The sequence below is a fragment of the Protomyctophum parallelum genome, assembly GCF_964188405.1.
Source record: "Protomyctophum parallelum genome assembly, chromosome: 13".
Lineage (NCBI taxonomy): Eukaryota > Metazoa > Chordata > Actinopteri > Myctophiformes > Myctophidae > Protomyctophum > Protomyctophum parallelum.
In genome coordinates, this window is record NC_139708.1 from 47181299 (window position 1) to 47209226 (window position 27928).

The following is a 27928-nucleotide window of genomic DNA, read 5'->3' on the forward strand; positions in this document are numbered from 1 at the left end:
TAACTCCAATATTTGCTTCTTGGGGGGGGGGGGGGGGGGGGGGGTCCCCTGGTACAACATATTTTCAGATGGTGGTCCGCGCGGCCAAATACATATCATTCTGGCGGTTTATGTGGTTTGAGAACCACATAAGGTTTCTTTTTCAGAAAACGGTTTTGGATTTTTTCGATGGCATTTTGTATAATTATTACGTCCTCAGGTCTTAATGTGGAAGAGAGGGAAGGGTCTTAAGAGGGAAGCCAACGCCGTAAGCAGAGAGAGAGAGAGAGAGAGAGAGACAGGTTCCAAGTTCCAACGCTGTAAGCAAGAGAGAGAGAGAGAGAGAGAGAGACAGGTTCCTGTGCTGATGCTATAGGGCGCCCCACGTCTCAGGAGGGGGGAAGTGTTCTAGAACGCCGCTCTCGGAGAAGACGTCGTCTCCCATGGTGAACGTTAGCTCGTACTGCAGCGAAACTTTCTCCTGGGAGGCCACAGGGAATGAGAGAATAAGAAGCGTGTCAATTAATAAACATAAGCTTCTGAAGAATAGATGCGAACGATCAGGCTTATCTAGCATTTCTTTTTTTAAATATTTTTTATCCCACGATTTTGTAACCCATTTTTCACCCCTGTGTCAATTATCTAATGTGATCCTGGGCTCTACACACCCTCTGCCAACCCAGTCCCCATATATGGGGGACAAGGGGAGAGCAAAGGACTTGAACTCATGCTTCCTTCATGCCTGAGTGTCCAAGTTGCTCCTTTACACCTGACAGGGGGGAGTTTCCCTGGTTGGACGTAGCGCATGGAAGGAACACGTTATTCCAACCAGTTCCTTTCCCCTCCATCAGGCGCCCCGGCTGGCCAGGGGGAGGTAGTTTTAGAGACCAGGATTACTGCATGTTTTTGTGAGGGTATCTACCCTAGGGGACACGGGGAGAACATGCAAACTCCACACAGAAAGGCCCTTTCGCCAACCCCGCCTTCAGGCATTTTCTATTACCGGTATATTGTGGAAAGACGGTAGACGACAATCAATTCTGAAACAGAACCAGCTTCTTTTACTGTCTAGGGCCTTCAAATACAGTACTTTTCTAACAGACGGAAGCCAATAGAATAGAGCAGTCGCAGTCCCGCCCCCTTTCATGACGACGCCAGGCCCCAGGAAATGATTCCCGATGCATTTTTTCCCTATAGGCATTTCAAAAGGTATTTATTTAAAGACGGTTACGCCGCAGACAAAGCAAACTCTTGTCGTGACAAATCATGACAACAAACACAATATTTTGGACCAAACAAATAATTACAAAGAAGAAAAACAACAAAAAAAGTGTTGTAACTTGCCGTTATTTCCTTTTTTTCTAATTATTTGTTCGGCCCAAAAAATTGTGTTTGATGTCATGATTTGTCACGACAAGAGTCGTCTTTGTCCGTGGCATAAACGTCTTTAAATAAATACTTTTTGAAATGTCTATGAGGAAAATGAACGGAGAATCATTTCCTGGGCCCTGGTAGGGGGCGGGACTGCAACGCTCTATTGACCCTTTATTTTAAACTTTTGATTAGGTTTATTGTCTTGAATGTTTAAACATGACGTTGTGGTTCCGCTATGCTCGATAACAGGCTTGATAAGCCCAAAGCTTATTGATTATTCAAGTATTTTTATTGAAGTTTTTTTGAACATAAGACAGGACAGACAACAGATACAAGACAGATACAGGACAAACCAACAACAACAACACCAGTACTCAACATTCATGTAAAAAATATAAATGTCTGAAATTCAATGTAAAACAAAACCCTCCAAATTGTACATTTATGACATCAACAATAACTGAAATAAAATATATAGAACAAAGAAATACAAATACAAAACAAGTGGGTAAATACAAATTAAAAGGGGGGGGGGGGGGGGGGATGGCCAATGATTATGTAGAAAATACCACCGCAAAGTAGGTTAGGAACGGTTGCCAAACTCTATATATTTCTGAGTGGAGCCCCTGATCGTATATTTCAAGGACAATTTTAGTTTTTTTCAACCAAGGTTCATGTTTTAGGTTGTCATTAGCGAAAGTAAAAGATTAGTGTTATTTTTTTTTCATTTGCTGCTTTCTTTAGTTTTAGGGACTTTAGCTCTTTTTGACAGGGGGGCGGGGGCATTCGAGCATGGGACTAAATATGTATTTCTTTACCAAATTTTATGGTGATTTATTTTTGTATTATTTACTATAGTCCTAATAAACCCCAGGAAAGTACATCTGGCCACAGAAGATCACAGGATCTACTGAATGTGAAGGTAGCCTACTGGGGGAAGGCTTATACTGTGTGTATAGGCTCAATATGTCAGTTTGTCACATTCAGTAGATCCTGTGATCTTTTGTGGTCAGATGTAATTTCTTGGGGTTTATTAGGACTATAGTAAATAATAATAAAATGATATTGTATTGTATTTTGTAAAAAAATACATATTTAGCCCCATGCTCGAATGCCCCCGCCCCCCTGTCAAAAACTGCTAAAATCCCCAAAACTAAAGAAAGCAGCAAATGAAAGAAAATTAACACTCATCTTTTAGTTTCTCTAATAACAACCTAAAACATGAACCTTGGTTGAAAAAAACTAAAGTTGTCCTTTAAGTTCTTCGAGCTTGAGATGTGACATAACATCCTCCACCCAACGTTTGTGAGATGGCACCGCTGCTTTTTTCCAAATTAAATAGTATCAGGCAGTCTGGCAGCCCAAAGCTTATTGATACCGGGTACTCCACAAGCTTGTTATCGGGATTATTGTTGTTTTTCTCCAGGTGTGGGGTTTCGAGCTCCATCCCTGCCCCCCCCCCCCCCCCCCCCCCCCCCCGCCCCCAGGTGTAAAATATAAAAGTACCTTTTGAGGGTTTGCCAGGAGCAGGATCTGCGTGATAGCAGCAGGAGGGAGGATGGGGTTGAAGGCAGGCAGCGCTTCTCCTGACGGGGGCTGAAGTTTCACTGCCATAGACTGTAATACAGAGACCATAGACTGTAATACAGAGACCATAGACTGTAATACAGAGACCATAGACTGTAATACAGAGACCATAGACTGTATACAGAGACCATAGACTGTTATACAGAGACCATAGACTGTAATACAGAGACCATAGACTGTAATACAGAGACCATAGACTGTATACAGAGACCATAGACTGTATACAGAGACCATAGACTGTATACAGAGACCATAGACTGTAATACAGAGACCATAGACTGTAATACAGAGACCATAGACTGTAACACAGAGACCATAGACTGTAACACAGAGACCATATACTGTAACACAGAGACCATAGACTGTAATACAGAGACCATAGACTGTAATACAGAGACCATAGACTGTAATACAGATACCATAGACTGTAATACAGAGACCATATACTGTAATACAGAGACCATAGACTGTAATACAGAGACCATAGACTGTAACACAGAGACCATAGACTGTAATACAGAGACCATAGACTGTAATACAGAGACCATAGACTGTAATACAGATACCATAGACTGTAATACAGAGACCATATACTGTAATACAGAGACCATAGACTGTAATACAGAGACCATAGACTGTAATACAGAGACCATATACTGTAATACAGAGACCATATACTGTAATACAGAGACCATAGACTGTAATACAGAGACCATAGACTGTAATACAGATACCATAGACTGTAATACAGAGACCATAGACTGTATACAGAGACCATAGACTGTAACACAGAGACCATATACTGTAATACAGAGACCATAGACTGTAATACAGAGACCATATACTGTAACACAGAGACCATAGACTGTAATACAGAGACCATAGACTGTAACACAGAGACCATATACTGTAACACAGAGACCATATACTGTAACACAGAGACCATAGACTGTAACACAGAGACCATAGACTGTAATACAGAGACCATAGACTGTAATACAGAGACCATAGACTGTAACACAGAGACCATAGACTGTAATACAGAGACCATAGACTGTAATACAGAGACCATAGACTGTAATACAGAGACCATAGACTGTAATACAGAGACCATAGACTGTATACAGCGACCAATACACAGTACAGGCAGGTTATCATCCTAAAAGGAGCTAAAGCTCCCATTTAGACCTGAGGACTGATTCTACAAATGCCTTCTAAATCCTGACCGTTTTCTGATTCTTTCTGTTTCTATATGTCAGTTGTTCTCAAACCTGTTCCATGTCAAAACCCCCCAGAATGATATGTAATTGGCACTATTTTTCAATAGCTAAAGTATAACATAATCAGGGCTGCACACAACTTTTTTGGTCTAGTACTCAGAGGAGCACCTGGAGGAGTTACTTGGTGCTCCTAAAATGCGGCGACCTGTCTCGCCGGATGGATAAAAGAGGGATGCATGAATAACTTATAGCAAAACGATATTTATTGGATAAGTGGGGAGTCAATGGAGGGTATTGCAACTCAAGATTCATCCCATTATACAAAAAAATCTAGAGTTGCAAATTGCAGCTATAGGTCCATGTGTATTCCAGCCCTATATGCATATTCTAATACAAACTTCTTAATACTTCCTAAGGATATGAGCATCAAAGCAATATTTAGATACTTTTTTTTATTTAAATAGCCGATCTACTAGCTCACAACGTGTTGCGGAGACGACACGTTGTGAGCTTGCAGATCAGCTATTGCCTATTTGTTTAACATACGACACGTCGTACGGCGAAGCATACGTCAGGCTTCCCTTTTGTTTTTTAGCCGAGGCGATGTACACAGTCAACACAGAGTCAGACAGTCAGACACACATGGCTCCTCGGTGCAAAATAAACAGTGTACACTACCCGACTTTACGATAATAAGGGACAGTATGTCGAGACACGGTGTTGTCATGTTGATAAGCTTCATATTGTGCAGCAGTGCCAGTCCGTGAGAGACGGCATCGCACACGAGCAAGTTGCATCGCACACGAGCAAGTTGCATCGCACACGAGCAACTTGCTCCAGCACCCGGAAAACAAGCAGTGAGCAGCATGGAATCCTCCCCATAGAGTGGATCCTCCCTCGTTTGACTAAGGACGCGCTGTGATTAGCCACAATGGCCAGTGCACTTTTTTTTTCCACTTAATTTTTATTGAAGGAAGAACAGACAAGAAAAATACAACTGACAAGACTATACGGAAAGAAAAAGAAAAGAAAAAGACAAAAAGTAAAAGAAAAAAGGCTGCATTTTTCATATTACAAAAAACATTCAATGAAATCCTATTGCAATATCGCTAGGCTGAGAGAAGAGATTCCACTTTTCCCACTTTTTATAGAATTTATCCTCTTGTAGTCTAAGTATGCTGCTTCAGGACCTCCTTACATTCACATTTAGACTCAACTTGTCTATGCTTCTAACCTGACTGTAACCATTTATGACCCTGAGATATCTGCACTGTGACCCTATCTACACTGTGTATTATGTGGTGGTTGGTGGTGTAGGTGGAAGATGGTGAGCAAGCTATTTGTGTATATATGTATGTATCTGTATACTGCATATTCTGTGTATTTGTGTACAGTATGCTTTTCTGTATTTTGTTTTTTATGGGTCCCTCTTGAAAATGAGATGCTGCATCTCAAGGGGCTGTCCCTTCAATAAAAATCTGAAATCTGTATGAATGTTAGTTTTTCCAATGGCCAGTGCACTTGTGCAAGACGTCCAGTAGCTACTTTGAGTGGCAGTCAGTGGGAAATGCTCTCGCCACATAATTTACTAGTATTCTGCCCATGATAATCATTCTGTGCGGCCCCAGCTGTTGGTACGCAGAAGCGCTTCCCGGCGCTTGATTGGCAGCGCATTATGAATTTTGACGGCGCATGCGCGCTGGCGCACCGCTTATGTGCAGCCCTGAACATAATGCTTGAAACACCAAAAGGGGGTTGGGTTCCCGTCCAGGTCATTAAGCCATTCTGACCTGAGATCAGATTCATACGAGGTTTCCGCCGGACACACGCTGGTCTGATGAACCCATTCTGACCTGAGATCAGATTCTAAAAATGTCAGTCGTTCTTCGATTTTTACAAAAATAGCAGACCTACAAGCTCGTATCGCGCCACTCGGTGGCGCGATATGAGCTTGTAGATCTGCTATTTTTCAAATAGCTAAAGCATAACATGATGCTGACACCAAAATGGGTGCCCGTTCAGAATGAGTTAAGCCTCACCTTGGGGGCGGAGCCGTGGAAGCCGATGTTGGTGACGGGCGTTGGGGCCGAGGACAGCATGGAGATGATGACCACCAGCACATCAGAGCGGGACGGAGGAGAGTCCCGGGCGAAGTGGAACAACACCCGCAGACTGTGACCGTCAAACACCGTCACGGGTAACAGACTACCTGGAGAGGAGAGGGGACAGACATGGGAGTAGAGGCAGTGGTCCGTTTGAAAAACATATACCAGGTCTAGGCCAGTCTTAGTCATCATAGCTTAGTTTTTATTTAGTTTCCATTTAGTTTGTCAGTGAAAAAAGGTAGTCAACGGCGGGGGAAAAAAATTGTCTTAGTTTTAGTCGACGAAATCAACACTGCCACCCACCCAGCAAACCTGTATACTTACTGGGCTTAATGGACTCCAGCGGTACAAAAACATCAGTCAAGGTGACCTCCGGAGCGGGAGGAGTCTCCACAGGGGAGTGAACAGGGGACATGTCCAGCAACGTAGCAGCCAGGCTGGGCTGAGCGTCCAGGAGAGACCCAGGAGGAGGCTCCGAGATGAAGGCCGGGATGGGGCTGGGCGTGGCTGCGGAGGACCCAGACATGCTCTGGAGGTCTCGCAGAGTCGGCTTCGACGACTGCTTGTCCCTGAAGCCCCCACACCACAAAATAATAACCCGTTTAGACCTGAGAAAACATTTCTTCTGAATCCTAAAAGTTTTCAGAAGAACCCACGTTTCTGTGTCAGTGGTGCTCAACCTTTTTCATGTCAAGGACCTGCAGAATTATCTGTATTTGGCCACGGACCCCCATCTGACCCCCAAGGAGGAAGGACGGAACCCCTTTTGGTGTTTTAAGCTATAATTTAGCTATTGAAAAATAGCAGATCTACAAGCTCGTAGGGCGGCACTCGGTGAAATGAGGCGCAGATCTTTGAATGTTATATTCTTTCAGAGCAAACGTTTTTTTAACTCAAATCTTTGCGTCTGGGGAAGGGGGGATGTCCCTGGAACAACATTTTCAGATGGGGGGGGGGGGGGGGGGGGGGGAGTCGGCGGCCAATTACATATAGTTTTTGGAGTCCTCCTTGACACGAAAAAACACGACATAGAAACCCCGACATAGAAACAAAAAGGTTTTTCTGAAAACTGTCATGATTTCTTTTAGAAGACATTTTTGTGTCAGGTCTAAAAATGGGTTACAATTTACAATTTAGGCATTTAGCAGACGCTCGTGATCCAGAGCGACTTACATTTAAGCAAAAAACAAGGCTTGTCATACATCACTAATATTATCATGAATCATGTATAAACTAAGAACGTAACAGTGGAGTATCTATGTCAACTATACATACTATACTATATTATATATTATACAATAAACATGTGTACTATAAAGTGCTATGAATGCATACATAAAATGCAATTCTAGCGCCGTCTACGTAACGAGCTATAAGTCTGTCTAAAATAACAATGCTAACCTAAGTCTACTATCTGAGTCTACATGAAGTGCTATCTAAAGGGCTAGGCTAGGGTTGAAGTTATATACTCTTACCATTTGACCTGTAGGCTCTGTGGAGGTAGGTTCTGCTGCAGCAGGGCCTTTCCCAGCAGGTCCAGTTCGTCCAGGGCCGAGCTGCCAGGCGTCGAGCCCGACGAGAGAGGCTGAGAGGTGGAGGAGTAGGGCGGCGGGTCGGGGCTCAGGAGTAAGCTGGGCGCTGCTGGGATGTTGTCTGTGTCTATGCTGTCCGACGACTGGTTCACAGAGACAGACAGACAGACAGACATGTTCAGGGTTCTCCCACACAGTTTTTTTTGTTTGTTTTTTACCAATTTTACGAATTTACGAAACTTACCCCCGAAATATGAGATCAGATTCTAAAAATGTCTTCTACATGCTGACAGTTTTCTGAAAAAGCTATGTTTCTATGTCAGTCGTTCTTCAATTTTTCAAAAATAGCAGACCTACAAGCTCGTAGCTATGAGCTTGTAGATCTGCTATTTTTCAATAGCTAAAGCATAACATAATGGCTAATAAGACAAATATGCCTTAAAACATTACACTTGCCCTCTGTAACTAAAAATTTAAAATAAAAACACTTTAAATATTTTGTATTTCTTTCATAAATAAGAGAATATTTCACTCAATGGGACTGCTCCTGTCGCAAGTTGATGCTGTCATTATGTCCATGTGTGGTTCAGCCCTATGGAATGTATGGAATGCACATGCTAATAAAAAGCATTTAAAATATTCCTTTGATGCTCATATTATCCATAGGAAGTATTACGTTTTTTTATTTATTAGCATATGCATTCCATACATTCCTTGACATGAAATAGTTTGACTACCACTGACATAGAAACATGAGGTTTTTCCAGAAAACTGTCATGATTTAGAAAACATTTTGTAGAATCGAGTTCAGGTCTAAATGGAACTGTTAAAAACACAATCAGTGCCGGAAGTTCTTCAAAATAGGAGCTCTGGTTGGCCGGAGTTGTCTGAGCGCTTTTACTCTGAAAGCCACGACCCGGAAACAATCTACAAAAAAAAAAGTTGACTTTACATTGCTAGCTTACATTGCGATCATTTAAATTTATACGATATATGATCCAAAAAGCGTTCATATTTTGCGGGAGAGACGGATGAGGAGCAGAAATGAAGCGCCAGCATATCGATCCGTTCATAACCACGGAGAGCGCCCTGGATTAGGAGAGACGAGTCATTCTTTCCGCCGCGCTAACAGCCAAGTCAACGGTAAGCTAATATGAGCCCAGAGCGTAGCATACGGTCGCTGAAAGGCGAACTGAAAAAAAGGACAAATTCTGAATATTCTTATCTCGCCCCGTATCATTGAGGATGCGCTAGGACGGCCTCATACGTCCTATGTACAGCTTGGTTCGATTCCCTAAGACGTTCCCATACAGTAAAGTATGTACAGATTGTGTTAATGACTGCTCACTGGCACCTGGAAGGAGTCCCAGGCGGTGGAGTCCTCGGGCTGGGAGGCAGGGTTGGATGTGTGGGTACCTTCACTCACCTGGAAGGAGTCCCATGCGGTGGAGTCCTCGGGCTGGGAGGCAGGGTTGGATGTGTGGGTACCTTCACTCACCTGGAAGGAGTCCCATGCGGTGGAGTCCTCGGGCTGGGAGGCAGGGATGGATGTGTGGGTACCTTCACTCACCTGGAAGGAGTCCCATGCGGTGGAGTCCTCGGGCTGGGAGGCAGGGTTGGATGTGTGGGTACCTTCACTCAAGCCTGGGTGAAACAAAGAAAAGAAAAGTCATGAAGAATGATGACAAATAAAATATCCCATCGCGCAAATTACAGCTTTTAACCAGAGGAGAAAAACTATATATATATTCTTTCCCCAAAATGAGTTAATAGCACAGGCAGACTCTTCGCATACTAGAGCATGTCTGAAGTGTCAGAGCTGAAATCGACATGTAAATATGAAATGAATGCCCAAACATGTAGCTAGGTGTAATGTTAGAGACCACAGAAGTGAACCTTTCAAGCCTGTTTTCTCGCTGTTTCTCTGCAAGACATTACTCCATAAGCCATATCTCCAAAACTGGTGGGTCAAACTGAACAACCAATGTCAATTTGAAGCTATGATTCCCTGCTTTCATATGACATGAAAAAAACTCTCAGTCAAATTTGGTATTGCACGGGGGGCACGGTGGCACAGTTGGTAGTGCTGTCGCCTCACAGCTAGAAGGTCCTGGGTTCGATTCCCGCTCGGGGCGCTGTGGGTGTTTCCTCCTCCGCGTCATCAGTGCCCATACCCGAAGGCGGGGTTGGCGAAAGGGCCTTTCTGTGTGGAGTTTGCAGGTTCTCCCCGTGTCCCCTAGTGTAGGTACCCTCACAAAAACATGCAGTAATCCTGGTCTCTAAACTGCCTCCCCCTGGCCAGCCGGGGCACCTGATGGGGGGGAAAGGAACTGGTTGGAATAACGTGTTCCTTCCACGCGCTACGTCCAACCAGGGAAACTCCCCCCTGTCAGGTATTTCATATAATGAAAAAGTATTTCATATAATGTTTAACAATTTATAATCTGTTCAATAAAAACATATTTGACCAACAAACAAAAAAAGAGCTTGTAGCGCGGCACTCTGCTATTTTTGAAGAATCGTGAAAATGTGGTGCAAATCTTTGAATATACAGTATATATATAAGTGTTTTAACTCATATCTTTGCTTCTGGAGTGGGGGTCCCTGGAACAACATATTTTCAGATGGGGGGGTCGGCAGCCAAATACATATATTTTTGGGGGTCCTTGACAATGAAAATGTCTGACATACAAACATGGGTGCGTTTCAGAAAACTGTCAGGATTTAGAAGACATTTTGTAGAATCGTCATCATGGTCTAAATGGGTTAGAATGTTCTAAAGCTTTTTGGCCGTGCACACCGATAACGTCTGACCTAGCTGACACGAATACTGGACAACTCACCCCGGTGCTTGCCCGTTTTTCCTCCAGGAATTTTCACCAGTGAGGTTTATCAACCTCAATGTAATATGCTATTGGCTGTTTGTTATTCTTTTTGGAAAAATATAAAAAGATTTATTTTTACTTATATTGACCCTATAAACAATTTAGTATTATTTAGTATATGTAAGGTTTTGCACACTCAAATGGTACCTCGTCAGATAATCCCCACATATCCTACAACAACTTCTGTGAACAGACTTCACTGTAGTAGCTTTTCATAAATTATATTTGTACTTTATAGAAAGTTTATAGTTAGAGAAATTCAAAGTCCAGCCGTCTGCTGTCCAGCCTCTCCCACCCCTCACTGGGGAAAATTCTGGGAGGGAAACAGAAACGGGGCGAGTTGTCTTGTTACCGGTGACACACCCCCCAGCGCTAAGTCTCGTTTTATTTGGCCGAAAATGATACATTTTGTAATATGATTATGGCAAATAATCACAGAATGTCACTGAGACACTGAGAGAGATTCAGCTGCTGTACACTCCCACACTGCTCTATACATCTCTTTAGAGGTCTACCGGATTTAGCTTCTTAGTTAGCTTAGTTTCTGTTAAATAACACCATAAAACGGCCATTACCCCTTTCATGATACTAGAGGTTCTTGTGTTACCTCGCCCAAAATATAACTTTCTAAAGAGATAATTTATTTATAGATCATTGAACACTTTGGAATTTAAAAAAAGCATCTAAAATTCCATTTGTGTGTATCCAGTGCAGTGTTTTTTCTTTTCTTTTTTTCACGCTCTCTTAGCCATTTTTTTTCTTTTTTTTATCAGAACTAATGTAAGTTGAATACTGACTTTTTAACAAATGTGTATTTGTAATTGTATGTCTAATGTAATGTTTATTCTTATGTGGACCCTAGGAAGACTAGCTGGTTGCTACGGCACCAGCTAATGGGGATCCTTAATAAAAATCTAAATCAAAATGTCAAGCACCTCCTAGAGGGTGTCCGCGCACCACAAGGGGTGCACGCACCACAGTTTGGGAACCACTGGGTTTAGATTATCCAACGTTGCTGTGTTTGTTACCCAGTGACATGAGCTCGTCGTCCAGGAGACTGATCCCCGTCTCGTGGGAGGAGGGAGCGTTCAGGTTGTCCGTGGCGGGAGCAGGGAACTCTGGGAAGGACGGAGGGGACTGAGGCGACGTGTCCAATCCCGACAGGTCCAGCAACGCCGTGCTTCCTCCTGTAGCGGGGGACGGGGGGGACGGGGACGTGCAGAGAGCGTTAGAGGGGCAGGGGGCTGAAGAGGGAACTTTTGGACAAAAAATTGCAGATCTACAAGCTCACAACAAGCTTGTAGATCAGCTTTTTTCGGGGCGCAACCCAGCACTCTTTAGCTAGTGGAGATGCGGTGTGTGTAACCGTAATGGCATGGATTTCTAAACAACTTTGTTCAGTGCAAAATATAGTTGTACACAACTATTACACATGCAACTCCACCCCCCGATCGCATCGAGTCTACCGCAATAGAGGTGTGAATGAATGCGACTATGAGTCGGACTATAAAACATGAATAAACGTTCCTCACCTGTGCGTGTGTGTGTGTTGGCGGTGTTGTTCCCGTTCACCTCCTCTCCTTTCACCTGCTGCTTGTACAGGTTGATGACCTGGGTCAGGCTGTCGTTGGCCTGCAGGATCTCCGCTGGGGAACAAAGCAGAACATTTAGATTTTTTTAGTTTTGAATAGTTTTCTTTTTTTTTTCAACTTAAATTTTATTCATTTTTCATGAACGGAAATAGAAAAAAAACAGAAAAAGGACATACAAAAAGCAAAAAGACAAACAATTGAACATTACAGTATGTGTTGCCAACTCAGAAAATAGTAGATAAATGCTATAATTGTAAGAGATCACTCACAGACAGGATAATAATAAAAAAATGCAAACAGCACACGCACACGCGCACGCACACGCACACACACACACACACACACACACACACACACACAGTCACACACACACACACACACACACACACACACACACACACACACACACACACACGCATCCACACATCCACACACAATAAAATTGGACAGTAAAGTACCGTTTATAAAGAAAATAAATAACAGTTACCATCCCATCTATGGGGTCAACCTCTAGAAATATAAGCATCTATGTATCATGAATATGTGTATTTGTGTCGAGGATTTAAGCATCATATCTATTGTTTACATTCGGAGAAAAAGAACAAAAAACAAAGCAAAACTAAAGCCGAACATTCTGGTTCCTAGCTCACCTGTTGTTCAGTAGTATAATCAAACCATTTTTCCCATTTGTTTTCAAAAGACTCTCTTCAATCTCAAATTAGCAGTCATTCTCTCCATATCGAAAATGTCTGAGACTATCTGGAACCATTCATCTATGGAAGGAGGATCTACCTGTAGCCATTTCCGAGTGATGGCTTTCTTCCCTGCAGCCAGAAAGATTTTCATCAGATATCTGTCACTTCCCATAATTTCATCTGGTAAATCTCCCAGATATAGCATCAAACAAGAATCTAATATTTGAAAGCCCAGAATCTCCTGTAATTTCTCAGTGACATTTTTCCAAAAGGTGAGAATTTCAGAGCAACCCCAGAAAACATGATAGTGATTTACATCTACCTCTCCACAGTTTCTCCAGCACAACTAGGATATTCCAAGCTGTTTTGATTTAAGTTTTGGAGTGATAAAAAAGCGGGAGGTGTTTTTCCAGCAGAATTCACGCCAGGTGTTGGAACTTGAAGTTGTGTGTTGTGTTCTGCAAATATTTAACCATTGTTCACTTGTGATTTGGGCATTCAGTTCTTTCTCCAATTTCTCTTTGATGTAATCGGTTGTATGTTTTCTGGAGTCTGAAATACTTTTATATAATTTTGATACTATTCTCTTTGTTCTTTTCGTATGAGCCTGAGCAATTAAATTAATAAGTATACTTTGATTCATTTGTGGTTCACGGTTCTGAATTTCTTGATTGAAATAGTGACGTAGTTGGAGATATCTAAAGAAATCTTCCTTTTCTAGATAATATGTATCTCTCAGGTTCTGAAAGCTCTGTAACCGGTTTTCTTCCATAAGCTTATAGTAGGATGTGATCCCATGATTGGAGAACCAAAACTTAAACCTCTGATCTAGCATCGCTGGCTTAAATGCCGTATCAAAGGCAACCCATCTCAGTATTTTTGATTGTTTTTCTATTTTTAGTTGTTTGACGAGGGTGTGCCAAGTCTGTAGTGTGAAAGATGTGACTGGATCTAGTTTATCTAAATTGGCTTTGGTTAATGTTTTATCACCGTTTTGAATAGTTTTCATTTCGTTTTTTGGCACATTTCTTCACCTGGAATGCTTTAGTGTTAGTCTAGTTTTAGTCGACTAAATCTACAGTTGATTTAGTCGACTAAAATGTATTTTGGCGGGCCTTGATGCCGTCGTAGGGCCCTCAATGAATTGCATTGAATTGAATGGGGCAATGGGGTGTTCGCTTATTTCTATCGCTCAATCCTCTCTTCATAATGTGAATAGTATCCCAAGTGGCACCATTTACTACTTATTTCGATGGAAATAAGCTAATTAGCACAAAAATGTAGGGCTTATGGTAGGGGAAATAGCCAATAATGTGCTTTTGCACAAAATGACACCTGGACCTCTTTGGTGAGGACGAACCAAATACAAATAAAGGTAAGAAAGCCTTCTAGCATGGAATTCTCCTTTAAACGACAACATGATACGAAAGGAATATAAAACATAAATCCTTACCTAGAGCCTCATCGTTGTCCTCTGTGTCACTGGCCAATCGGAACAGTGTAGGTCTCATCTTCTCACAGCGTTGGTATAAGTCCTAAACACACACACACAGGCACAGGCACAGGCACACGCACACGCACACACACACACACACACACACACACACACACACACACACACACACACACACACACACACACACGTAACATCTTTATTTGTATTCACATTAAGACATTTCTTGAACACAAACAATAGTGGATGCGCAAACTTGAGAAAACTCTACAACAAGTGCTTCAGATACAGATCACTGGTGTACAGAAAGCATCGCCTTCTCCATATATGGCGACTGCCAATTATTGCAGACACTGATTTGTGGACATTACCGAGGCTTCCAAATATGAACACAAGTAGTTTACATTTGTAGCCAAGCTGTATAATAGCATCCTTAAGACGCTGGTACTTAAGCACCTTGGTAAGGAATGCCTCTTGTACATGTACATGCACAAATGTACATGCCACTTCCAAAATGGTCACTTCTCTACTGTCCTCATCAACAACAACAATATCTGGTGTATTAGCTGTGACATCTGAAAAAGCATCACACACACACACACACACACACACACACACACACACAGAACATTCAACACTTTGCAGTGGCCGGCAAACTGGATCGGACTAGTGAAGAAACACGGGGAAGGTTTCAGTAGATTGGATTAGTCGATGGGTGGCTCTTTCCAAGAGAGAACGGCGGGGAAAAAGGTTACTTAACATTACTTTTCCACGTTCACCACGCAAAATAAAATCGCACGACTGAAAAATGTTGCTAGGCCAAGTTCCTAATAATATGGAATTTGGGAAACAGCGAGAAAGAAGCCACCACACTCACACGCACCCACACCCACACCCACACACACACACACAGACACACAATAGTGCCGTGTGACATGTGAAATGATGATGTTTCAGTAGCCATACCAGCTAAGGAAAGGAAAGGAAAGGTACTATGTTTACCCAGGGTAACTGGACTAAGCTCAACAACTTGTTTACAGCCAGGCCCTGCTCATAGAACATTTCATGGTATAGGGGTTCAATGCCTTGTCCAAGGGCACTTCAGCGGTGGTAATTCTAACGTGCCGGTCCGGGGATACGAACTAGCGACCTTCCGATATCAAGACGGCTCCGCAAACCGTTCGGCCACCGCTGCTAACCAGTTAGAAGAAATTGCATATATCTGAGATCATTAGGGTTTTCTAGAAGACTGAAATAACTAATAACCGCTGCTGCTGCGACGTGTTGTAAGCTTTGTAGATAGAGCCTAGTTTTGGTGTAGGACAGACACCACTTCTATAGAAGACTAGAGGACAGACACCACTTCTATAGAAGACTAGAGCTGACTTCTATGGAATCCAAATGACTTAAATCAGCCCCTGACTGTCCTCCTGTATGAGATCAGATCAGTGTTGTTTTTGGCAGCAAATTTCTATTTTAGTTCAGTCATAGTCTTTGGACTGAAACTTCATTTAGTTATAGTCATATTTTAGTCACCTGGAATGTCTTAGTGTTAGTCTAAATGTCAATAACATGTCATTAAATGTCATAAGATTTTAGTCGACTAAATCTACAGTTGATTTAGTCGACTAAAATGTATTTTGGCGGGTCTTGATGCCGTCGTAATGAGTGTTTTTACACTTGCTGAAAATAGCCGATCTACAAGCTTGTGAGCTTGTAGATCAGCTATTTTCAGCATGCAACCAAGTGTAAAATGACTTATACTGGATCTCTCGTCCACTAGTCCCTTCCTAACATTTTAGTCTAGTTTTCATTATTTTAGTTTCCATTTGTTTTTGTCAGTAAAAAAATTTCGTCCTAGTTTTAGTCGACGAAAACTACACTGGTTCAGATCCACATCACCCCGACTGTCTACCTGTATGAGTTCTCCGTTGCTCTGCGTAGCGGCGCTCCGGTCATAGTCCTCCAGCAGCTGAGTGAGCAGACTGACGCTCTCGTTCACCTCCTGGATGGCGTTGACGCGCTTCGACACCCTCTCTGCTCTCCTCTGGTCCTGGACACACACACACACACACACACACACACACACACACACACACACACACACACACACACACACACCACCAAGGACTTGTTTTATACAATTTAAACAGGTATAGAGCACCGAAGTCCTGACGTAACTCACTCATCCCTTCGATTCCCCTGGTTCACGGAAGTAATTTCTCTATATGGAGAATAACATGGGGTGATCTTAATATCGTCTACTATAAGCGTTGTGGTCCAAAAATAAACAAGCTGTCTCTGCGTCATTGTCAGGGAGGTGTCTCTGTATCGTTTGCAACAGTCAGTCACTCATATATGATACAGTCTGCTTCTAGTGAAAATGTAACTAATTCAGTAGCAGTAACATTAGCGTTTTCTCTCAGTCAGTTGATTCTTCATATCCATATGAGTGAAGCGGCCGTCATCCCGGCCGCTTCACTCATATGGCTATGTTTATTTTTCAAACACAGTTCTTATATCTAAAATACCCCCTATGGGGATTATAATGCAAATAAAAAGTACATGAACCTGTGGATTTGCGCCCTTTAACCGATATTGATGTCAGACTTCGGTGCGCCACCGAGTGGCGCGCTACGAGCTTGTAGGTCTGCTATTTTTGAAAAATCGAAGAACGACTGACATAGAAACATAGCTTTTTCAGAAAACTGTCAGGATTTGGAAGACATTTACAGAATCGTTCCCAGGTCAGAATGGGTTCACAGTTTCTTCAAAATTATTTTCCTAAAGTAAATATCAATTGCAGACTTCCATCTGTTAGAAAAGGTCCGGTTCTGTTCAGAATGTATTGTCGTCTCCTGTCTTTTCACAAAATAGAAAATGCACGATAGTGAGCTCAATAAGAAGAGCCTGGTCGATACGGTAAATTCACACCCGTGTGAACCAAGTGGTGCAACAAGTGGTCCTCCCTCTCTCTCTCTCATTAGCAGGAAACAGTGCAGCACTGTCTCTCTCTCTCTGTTTCTGGCAAACAGCGCCCCTACTGGTACTCATTATACTGGTGCTCATTAACGTCACATAGATAGGTGAACACTAGCCTCGATACCCAGGCTTTCATTTCGTCTGCGCGAAAGATGAAAGCCTGGAAAAAGCCGTGGGCTGAACCAGTCTAAAAGTGGGAGTCAACCCTTCCGGGTGGGCGTCGCTCTAAATGATGTGACGTAGCGCTGCACTAGGGGGGAGAGGAGGGGCCGGGGGTGACGGACAGATCGATGAGATCCAATCAGGGTGCGCGCATTTCTGAGGCGCGACCCTCCCATCTAGGCCAGAAATGTCTCTGCTTAGGTCAGGCTAGGTGAACACAGACACACGCGGGTCACATAGACACAGACACACGGACATTGCTGGTTGTAGGAGTGGTTGCACCACTCAAAAATGATCAGCTCCATTCCTAATTAGGGGTGATGCACTTTTTCTGAAACGTTTAACGAGGAAAGGAGGATGAAATGGACCATATACCTCTTGGACCATTTCTTTGATGAGCTTGTTGGCTGCTTTCAGGTCCTCGGGGTGAGTGCTGTTCAACAGGCGAGACAGCATCTGACCGGATTCAGACAAAACAACAGATTTCTTTATTATCCTTTTATTATATTATTATTATTATTATTATATTATTATTTCAGGTCCTCGGGGTGAGTGCTGTTCAACAGGCGAGACAGCATCTGACCGGATTCAGACAAAACAACAGATTATTTTATTTTATTATCTAAAACGGCTAGTCCCAATACTTGATTCTGATTGGCTGGTTACCGTCACGTGACCGGTGTAAATTCCACCGATAACCCACTCCTTCAATCACTGGGGCTACTTGCCGAGCAAAACAAGGAAGTGATGTGGCTCGCTCTGGTGGCGCAAAGCGTAGCTACTTTTGTGAATTCAATCGTTTTATTGGGTTAATATTGCTATATGTTTGTAACCGTTTTATAAAAGCAATAAGCCACTCGAGGCCCCAGCTTACCGGGTACTTTACACTGGCTGGGGGCGTAGGCAGACCCGAGACGAAGACCTCTCGTGGCTTATTGCTTAAATCCCCACCAGAACAAAAACCCCAGAAAAAGAAACGGCTTTGTTTTCGTCAAAACCTCACCTTCGACTTCTCCTCATCCTCAAAAATAGCATTCTTAGGTCTAGGTGGGGGCGGGTTCAGTAGTTTGTCTGGAGGCAAGTCTGGATCTTGTTTGACGATACCTGGGGTTTCAAAACAGAGACGAAGGATTTAACACACACATTAATACAGTAATCTTAACCTAGTAGTCGGATTTGAACCTTCGTACTCCAAGGAGCATACAGTACATGTGTCTACAGTCACCAGGCAATGACATTTGCAAGTGCCGTATATAATTATCATGCAAGACCAGAAGCATTTAACCAAAATTAGACTGACCTACATGAGTTTCAGAGATCCTAGTATAGTAATTTGCCCGAGTAAACTAGGCTACGCTGCTTGAGAGGAATCTTGTTTCATGACATTTTTAAAAGAACAATGCCCAAAATATCTTAAAAGTTACTTCCCGTATGTTAACAAAGAACAATGCCCAACATATTTTAAAGGTTACTTCTCGTATGTTAACCAGTTCCATAGTTTGAACACAAGGGCTAGTGTAGCTGATCTTAAACCACCAAACCTGAGACATAGGGTAGGTAGAAGCTCATTTAAATATACAGGGGTGGAGGATTGGAACAAAATCCCAAGGGAAATTAAATTTGCCTAGTCTTTTAACTTTTTTTAAATATTATGTTGAAAAAGTGGCTGATGGGCAAGTTAGTATAGTGCTGTATTTATCTATTTATAACTATTTATTGTCTTTTGTTTATTGATCTATGATGGCCGGTTGTCAATGTCATTAGTATTGTAATGTTAGTACACATGTTCTTCTTATCATATGCTGTAACTATTTATTTATTTTTTGGATCACAATGGAAATAAGTTCTCTGACTTTTTGTGCAATCCTGATAATTCTGTACTGCTCTTCTATGAATTGTATCATGAATATATCAAATAAATCAAAATTAATTTTCATTTATTTTTATTTTTTATTTTAGGTTTCATGACCTCAATTACACCGCAAAAAAAACCCCTGAACTTTGAACATTCAGTGGATTTTCTGTGGTCTGGGATTTTTTTATGTGTCTGTGACGTCTTTTGAGCTGCAATGAAAACAGGCAAAACAGTGAAAACAGTGACATCTGCTGGTAAATCCTATTGGCATTTATGAGATTAGCAGGCTGTAATCATGAGCAGCTGTGTATGGGGAATTGGGGAATTAAACGGGTGAGCTTCATTTTTATTGGCTTTTATCGATGTGTATCTGAGTCTACACGTCATCACGCAGCACATTTTCGTTTTAATAAATAAACAAAAAACAATCGTTTTTATGGACCTTTAATATAAAAACACACAGAAATGAGAATTTTCCCATTTTTTTGGCATCCATTGTTAGGTATGCCCATATGATGACCACGGATATGGTCTAAAAGTGTGAAAAACGTATTTTTAATGCCGCGATGGCTGAGGGGACAAAACTCCTACTGAAACGAACCTTCCTCCCTTTTTCCAGGGTAAGGTTCTGTATCTTTGTCCTGATGGCATGAGGTTGAAGAAGCGATACAGGGGATGATCAGTGTCACGTGATATTGAGAGTGCTAGCCGTGTGATGGCATTATTGTTCATATCAGAAAGTGTTGGTGTGGGAAGTCCGATAAACTTGGAAGCAATACGGGTAATACTGAAAAGTTTGTTTCTGTTAGGCATGGGTAGTATGTTGTAAAAAACATTTTGGTGTGGTTGGGGCTTTAAAAACGTAGACAGCCATTTTACCTTGTTTCTTCAGCATCTGGTAGGCGTCTGTGATCTTAGTTTCATCAGGCAGACCCAACGTCCAGCTGTAGATCAGCTCCAGAACCTTCTTCTTCACTGGCTCTGGAGAGCGTGAGCCAAGATACTGGAGCAGGTAGAGTTAGGAGGAGGAGGATCAGGATTAAGTGATTATTTTATACTTTGTCCCACGACAGTAATAATAATAATAATAATAATACATTTTATTTATAAGGCGCCTTTCAGGGCACTCAAGGTCGCCGTACAGGTTAAAAACAGTACAAGAACACAGTTAAAAGCAGAACAAAACTAGGGCACAGCTTGCAGCAGAAGACACAGAGGTCACACAGAGTCATAAGCCTGCCTAAACAGGTGGGTTTTGAGGTGAGTTTGAAATATGGTGATAAGAGTCCATGTTTCTGATGTCAGGGGGGAGGGAGTTCCAGAGGTGAGGGGCAGAGCGGCTGACAGTGTCACAAGAAGGTAGCAACGACAGTCGATCTACAAGTTCACAACATGACGAACACGTCACCCATGCAGAATGCTTGGTTTTTGAGCGTGTACTTTTGCCGTCTTTGGTGTCCCAAAATGGGAACAGAGATGGAATTAGGAACTAAACGACAATACTATGTGGAAGTGGGAATAATAATGCGAGATTTGTTGGAGACGTCGAGGACCCTTGTCCTGACCCTTTAACCCATTTTGGGCGGGAACCCCTTTTGGTGTTAGCATTATGCTATGCTTTAGCTATTGAAAAATAGCAGATCTACAAGCTCATAGCGCGCCACCGAGTGGCGCGCTACGAGCTTGTAGGTCTGCTATTTTTTTTAAGAATCGTGAAAAGTGACATGAAAGTGTTTGAGAACGACTGACATAGAAAAACATCGCTTTTTCAAAGAAAACAGTCGGGATTTAGAAGACATTTGCAGAATCGTTCCCAGGTCAAAATGGGTTTGAACCCATTCTGAACGGGCACCCATTTTGGTGTTAGCATTATGTTATGCTTTAGGTATTTAAAAATAGCAGATCTACAAGCTCATATCGCGCCACCGAGTGGCGCGATACGAGCTTGTAGGTCTGCTATTTTTGAAAAATCGAAGAGCGACTGACATTTTTAGAATCTGATCTCAGGTCAGAATGGGTTCATCAGACCAGTGTGTGTCCGGCGGAAACCTCGTATGAATCTGATCTCAGGTCAGAATGGGTTAATCGGAACCCATCCCTGGTCTTACCTTCGGCGACACTACTTTGATGAGCTCGTTTAGGAAGCGGAACTTTCCCACTTCACTGTGGAATCTCTTCCCGCAGGTCTTCATGCATGTCTCCAACACCTGGATCACAATCAGAGGACATGCATTGTATTATGATATACATTTAACAGAACCAGTGAGCATATGGAAAACCTGTCAAAAATCACTCTCTAAAAGTTACAATCCGTAACCAACAATGTCTGAACTACAGCTACGTTTAGACCATTTTGGGGCGGGAACCCCTTTTGGTGTTATAGCATTATGCTATGCTTTAGCTATTGAAAAAATAGCAGATCTACAAGCTCGTAGCGCGCCACTCGGTGGCGCGCTACGAGCTTTTAGTTCTGCTATTTTTGAAAAATCGAAGAACGACTGACATAGAAAGATAGCTTTTTAAGAAATCTGTCAGGATGTAGAAGACATTTTTTAGAATCTGATCTCAGGTCAGAATGGGTTAGACTTTAGAGGATGTACAGGTGTCTGCTTCAAATCATTTTATTGATCGGGTGTCATGACAATGTCTATCAAGTATGACTCATACAGTAGGTGGTAAAAGGTGTTGTTTTTGGCAGCCAATTTTGATTTTAGTTTTAGTCACATTTCAGTCACCTAGAATGTTTTAGTGTTAGTCTAGTTTTAGTCGACTACATCTACAGTCATGACAATGTCTATCAAGTATGACTCATACAGTAGGTGGTAAACATTGTTGTTTTTGGCAGCCAATTTTGATTTTAGTTTTAGTCACATTTCAGTCACCTAGAATGTTTTAGTGTTAGTCTAGTTTTAGTCGACTACATCTACAGTCGACTAAAAATTATTTTGGCGGGCCTTTATTGCCGTCATAATGACTGTTTTTACATTTGCTGAAAATAGCCGATCTACAAGCCCACAATGTGTCGCGCTGCAACGCGCTGTGAGCTTGTAGATCTGCTATTTTCAGCATGCAACCAAGTGTAAAATGACTTATGCCGGATCACTTGTCCACTATAGTCCCTTCCTAACATTTTAGTCTAGTTTTTATCTGTTGACGAAATTGCCAGTATATTTAGTCTTAGTTTTAAGTCATCATAGCTTAGTTTTCATTTAGTTTCGTCTTAGTTTTAGTCGACGAAATCAACACTGGTGAGAAGCCTCCTCCAACCACTGCAAATTTGCGGTCAATGGTGTAATGATGATTTTCGTTCCGGCGGAACGGTATTTAAATTTTAAGTTCTAGCGTGAACGCACACCGTACCGTAACGTTATGGCGCAGTACATGCGCATGCCGTGCATGTGAAAGATTACTGGCCACACGCCGTGTAATTTATACAGACTTATAGCATGTTTACGTAGACGGCACTAGAATAGCTTTTTATGTAGTCATAGCACTTTATAGTATATCTGTATATGGTATAGTATATTATGTATGTATAGTTCATAGATATAGTTTCATTACACTGTTATGTTCTTAGCTTACGCATGTTTCATGATAACTACTTTTAGTTTTTATGTATGTGATGTATTGCCATGCTTTTTGTTCTTGCTTAAAGGACAACTTTAGTTTTTTTCAACCAAGGTTCATGTTTTAGGTTGTTATTAGAGAAACTAAAAGGTGAGTGTTAATTTTCTTTCATTTGCTGCTTTCTTTTGTTTTGGGGATTTTAGCAGTTTTTGACAGGGGGGCGGGGGCATTCGAGCATGGGGCTAAATATGTATTTTTTTACAAAATATTATGGCGATTATTTTTTTTATTATTTTATTATATAGTCCTAATAAACCCCAAGAAATTGCATCTGACCACAAAAGATCACGGGATCTATTGAATGTGTCAAACTGACATATTGAGCCTATACACACAGTATAAGCCTTCCCCCAGTAGGCTACCTTCACATTCAGTAGATCCTGTGATCTGCTGTGGCCAGATGTAATTTCCTGGGGTTTATTAGGACTATAGTAAATAATACAAAAATAAATCACCATAAAATGTTGTAAAAAAATACATATTTAGCCCCATGCTCGAATGCCCCCGCCCCCCTGTCAAAAAGAGCTAAAATCCCTAAAACGAAAGAAAGCAGTAAATGAAAAATAAAATACACAAGATATCCACTATAAGTCATTTTACTCTTGGTTGCATGCTGAAAATAGCTGATCTACAAGCTCACAACCGGCTATTTTCAGCAACTGTAAAAACACTCATTACGACGGCATCAAGATAGATAGATAGATAGATAGATAGATCTTTATTTGTCATTGCAACGTGTACAACGAAATTAAAAGTGCCAACCAATCAGTGCATCATCATCATCACAAAACACATTTTACCTGTAGATTTAGTCGACTAAAATCTTATGACATTTAGTCGACTAAAACATTTCCAGGTGACTAAAATGTGACTAAAACTAAATGAGGTTTCAGTCCAAAGACTATGACTAAACTAAAATCGAAATTTGCTGCCAAAAACAACACTGACTGCATGAGCGTTTCAAAGACCATGCACGTAAAAAAACAAACAAACAATGTCAACTCCTGGTCCTGTAAGTTAGTGTAACTCATTCAATGGTCTCTGGTTTCTGAACTCACCAACAGGGCCTGCGTGGCTTCCCATTCCTGCGGTGACTGGATCTTGTGAGCCAGAAGCCTGGTGGCCAGCTGAGGTCTGGAACACAGGTCAGGTCATGAATAATTTTCACTCTTCACGCTTCACGCTTCTATACTTAGTCAGATTAGTCAGATTGCAAGTAGTGAGTATTGCACGAGTCAGAGCAATTTGCTGAAAAGGTGTAATCATTCACAAAGCCCCTACAACAGGTCGTTTCGAGGAAGCAATCTGATTGGTTGACTTGAAACGGCTTCTAGCCGTGGATCAAACCAGCACCATTCACCACCTAATCAAAACAAAGAATTCATCTGCTCTGTTCTCCCAGAGCGCTAGCAAACTCGGTGACTAGGCTAGCTAGTTTCTTGGGACATTTGTGGTCGTAGTGACAACATCCGTCATTAAATTTATTTATTTTTTCAGCAATTTTCTTAGTTTTAAGGGTAACTCGAGGGTTACACTTCACACTTCAGTGATGCTTGCGGAACTCGACTACGTCTCGTTCCTGACCGCATCACTGTCATGGCAATAATCACGTTAACCCATTCTGACCTGAGATCAGATTCATACGAGGTTTCCGCCGGACACACACTGGTCTGATGAACCCATTCTGATCTGAGATCAGATTCTAAAAATGTCAGTCGCTCTTCGATTTTTCAAAAATAGCAGACCTACAAGCTCGTATCGCGCCACTCGGTGCCGCGATATGAGCTTGTAGATCTGCTATTTTTAAATAGCTAAAGCATAACATGATGCTGACACCAAAATGGGTGCCCGTTCAGAATGGGTTAAACCACTCTCGTGTAATATTGCTCTAATACACTCCAGCCAAGATTGTAAGTGAGCACTATGTTTTTTTTTTACCCATTTAGGCCTGATGTCGAAATTGAAAAAATGTCAGTTTTCTGAAATACCTATGTTTCTATATCAGTGGGACCACCAGAATTATATGTAATTGGCCACTGACCCCCATCCTAAGAAACCCCTCAGAAGCAAAGATTTGAGTACAAAAAACATTTGCTCTGAAAGAATATGCATTCAATGATTTGCGTCACATTTTCACGCTTTTTAAAAAATAGCAGATCTACGAGCTTGTAGATCTGCTATTTTTCAATAGCAAAAGCATAACATACGGCTTAAAACACCAAAATGGGTTCCCATCCAGAATGGGTTAAAGGCTGTGAGTGTGAACACACAATGTAAAACTAAATGCTGTGCTTGCTATCCCAATAGCATGATCTGACCTCAGCAAGGCAGAATTTTATAACTACAATATTGGGGTGCAAAACCGTGGGATAAAAATGATATAAAGAAAATAAAGGATCAACTGTCTACACAACACAACACATGCCCAGTGATGGGGTAAAGTAGACCCTTTAAGCAGTTACCATTACTCATAAGACTGTGCACCCTAGCTGTGCTCAAGCAAGGTCACAGAGGGACAGAAAGATTCCTACATAGTGTCTGAAAAGGTAAAGACACGTCAGAATTCTCCAGGACAGACAACCTCTCTGGCCTGCGCTTCAAGGGGCGCCCCGATCAACGGACTGATGTGATCGAATCTGATTCGTGATGTAACAGGTCGTTGGTCGGGGCGCCCCTTGAAGCACAGGCCAGAGAGGTCGTCTGTCCTGGAGAATGCTGACGTGTCTCTCCTTTTTCAGACACTATATTCACACTTTTCCTGGGCTGTGTGTGCTCCAGTTCCTGTCGATTTGATCCAATGAAATCCAATGAATTATCCTCTTTCAATCTGCCGAGCTTGTTTTTCATAAAAATACACCGTAGAGATCTTATGAGCTACTTTCTGTCAAGACATCCTGCAAATGATTATTTTTCTAAGTGCTGGAGTTGCATTCAACCCGTTTCGAATTTGCACATAATGCAGGAGGCAGCAGCGCGACCCGTTAACAGAAACGAGTGCTTCCAAACTGCAACACTTAGTAGTAGCTCATAACATCTCTACGGTGGATTTTTATGAAAAACAAGCTCGGCAGATTGAAAGAGGATAATTCAAGCTTGGACTGCAGCTGCAATGTTGGTGAGTTTAACGTCATTTAAGACAAGCAGATCACAAACCAAAAAATGATGAATAGGAAGTGGATGGAGCTTGTTGCAACTCTAGATTCATCCCATTATAAAGAAAATCTAGAGTTGCAAATTGCGGCTACACTGGGCAGTCCACTTACCCTTCCAAGTCATTGTTGAGCTGGTCACAGAAGGCATGGATGCTGGCCCAGTCAGTGTCTCTGTTCAATGGGTTTGTGGCTCTGTCTGATGGAAATCATCATAAGTCAAGTGGTTGAGGAGGAATCCAACATTATTTAGAGTGACTATTCATTATGATATTGATTATGATAATATTTAGATATTGCAACAAGAACAACTGCCACATGGATGGTATGTTTCAGTGGTTTTCAACCCTTTTCACAGAAAGGCCCGTTATTTAATTAGTCTGCATTTGAGCCACAGACCACCATGTGATGAGACCACTGGTTGAGAACCACTGGTATGTTTTATTCAGAGTAATCTAGTAAGAGAGTGGCGACACTATTATATAGCGTTGACTCCCATTGTAACAATGGAATGCGGAAGTGCTCATTCTATCTCATTGATTGATTGAAATATCTATTATTTTCTCTAATCATGTAGATAACCAAAAATTCTAATCATGTTCTTGTTGTGTTTTTGTTTTGTTGTTTTGTTGATGTTTTATATACTGCATTTTATATACTATCATGTTTTCTGGATATTCTATATCTCATGTACAATGTTTCATTATAATTTATATAGGTAGAGGCCTCGTATAAGCCCCTTGGGCTTTTTTGCCTCAGCCTAGCACTTTACCCTTCTTATATTTATATGTTCACTGTGTTGTTTTTATACTGTGCTGAATAAATAAATACAATTACGTATTAACAGTTTGCAGACTGTTACAGTACATTTCAAGCACAACTCAATACAAAGACTGTTAACTGCGAGTGGACGACCCAATAAACTGCATTACACTGGTTTACAAGAGGGTCCACCATTCTATCTCAATGGAATAGTTCCAATGTTTGGGTCCACCTAGCCATGGTTCACATGACGCTCACGACAGTCATGTTTCAGGGCTAGGGTCCACGTATAGCCCTGAAACATGACTGCCATGATGAAATACGAGAGTCATGAACCATGGCTTTGGCTAGGGTCCACCATTCTATCTCAATGGAATAGTTCCAATGTAATGTAATGGAACTATAGCATATAGCCCATATAGGCATACCCGCTTTGCGGCGAGATCAAAGCTACACTCTGGTTTTATTGAATCCCTAGTGCTGGTGGTGGTACATGTACATGACTCATGACACCCATTCAGTGAGACTGTCAATCATGGTTCAGTCCCTCTCGTGCAGAAGTTAGCATGGTGGACGGTGTCTTCTTCACTATGTCTTGGCACCAGTAACCTCTGCTATGCCTGGCTGGAGTCACTAAACGGCCAGGGCTTATTATTGCTTCATTGCTAACGCTCCTAAACGCAAGGCTGTTGACAGCTGGCTAGCACAACAGCTAACTAAGGGGGAGCTAACGCGTTAGCATCCTGGTCTGATGGTGAGGAGGTCCTACAAGCAGCCGATATTCCTCAGCAGCCACCGCTACACGAGCTGTCAGGCCGCCGGTGGCCACTCACCGGACAGCCATTGTCGCGGCCGTCTCCCCTAAAGAGCCATCAGTGCAACGGATAACTTTGAAATACTTACTGATACGAGACTCTAAACTCTCCGCATCAGGCGGCGCAGCCATCACTACGGGATTTTTTTGTCATG

General features: G+C 42.0%; 2 protein-coding genes across 2 annotated transcripts in view; one reads left to right on the forward strand and one right to left on the reverse strand.

The window, feature by feature from the left end:
- Positions 1–27928, forward strand: part of LOC310869848 (histone H1-like) — a gene marked incomplete at both ends in the record, with an annotated part of 720118 nt that overhangs the window by 574329 nt on the left and 117861 nt on the right. The window lies entirely within an intron of this gene.
- Positions 49–27908, reverse strand: LOC310868796 (ADP-ribosylation factor-binding protein GGA1-like). The gene is made up of 17 exons (XM_083779263.1): positions 27863–27908; positions 26312–26396; positions 24107–24182; positions 21530–21628; positions 20301–20424; positions 18570–18670; positions 17942–18022; positions 16338–16475; positions 14423–14504; positions 12215–12328; positions 11711–11869; positions 9368–9441; positions 7741–7940; positions 6590–6834; positions 6200–6369; positions 2860–2970; positions 49–460 (listed from the first exon to the last, which is right to left on the reverse strand). The coding sequence occupies exons 1-17, from the start codon at positions 27903–27905 to the stop codon at positions 350–352; spliced, it is 2013 nt and encodes a 670-aa protein (XP_083635389.1). The 5' UTR covers positions 27906–27908; the 3' UTR covers positions 49–349.

Excerpts from the sequence above, each read along its gene's own strand:
- LOC310868796 (XM_083779263.1), bottom strand. The coding sequence starts at position 27,905 with ATGGCTGCGCCGCCTGATGCGGAGAGTTTAGAGTCTCGTATCA. Across the intron at positions 14,505-16,337 it reads GCAACGGAGAACTCATACAG|GACTTATACCAACGCTGTGA; the intron begins GTAGACAGTCGG and ends GTGTGTGTTTAG. Across the intron at positions 11,870-12,214 it reads CAACACACACACACGCACAG|GAGGAAGCACGGCGTTGCTG; the intron begins GTGAGGAACGTT and ends CCCCCGCTACAG.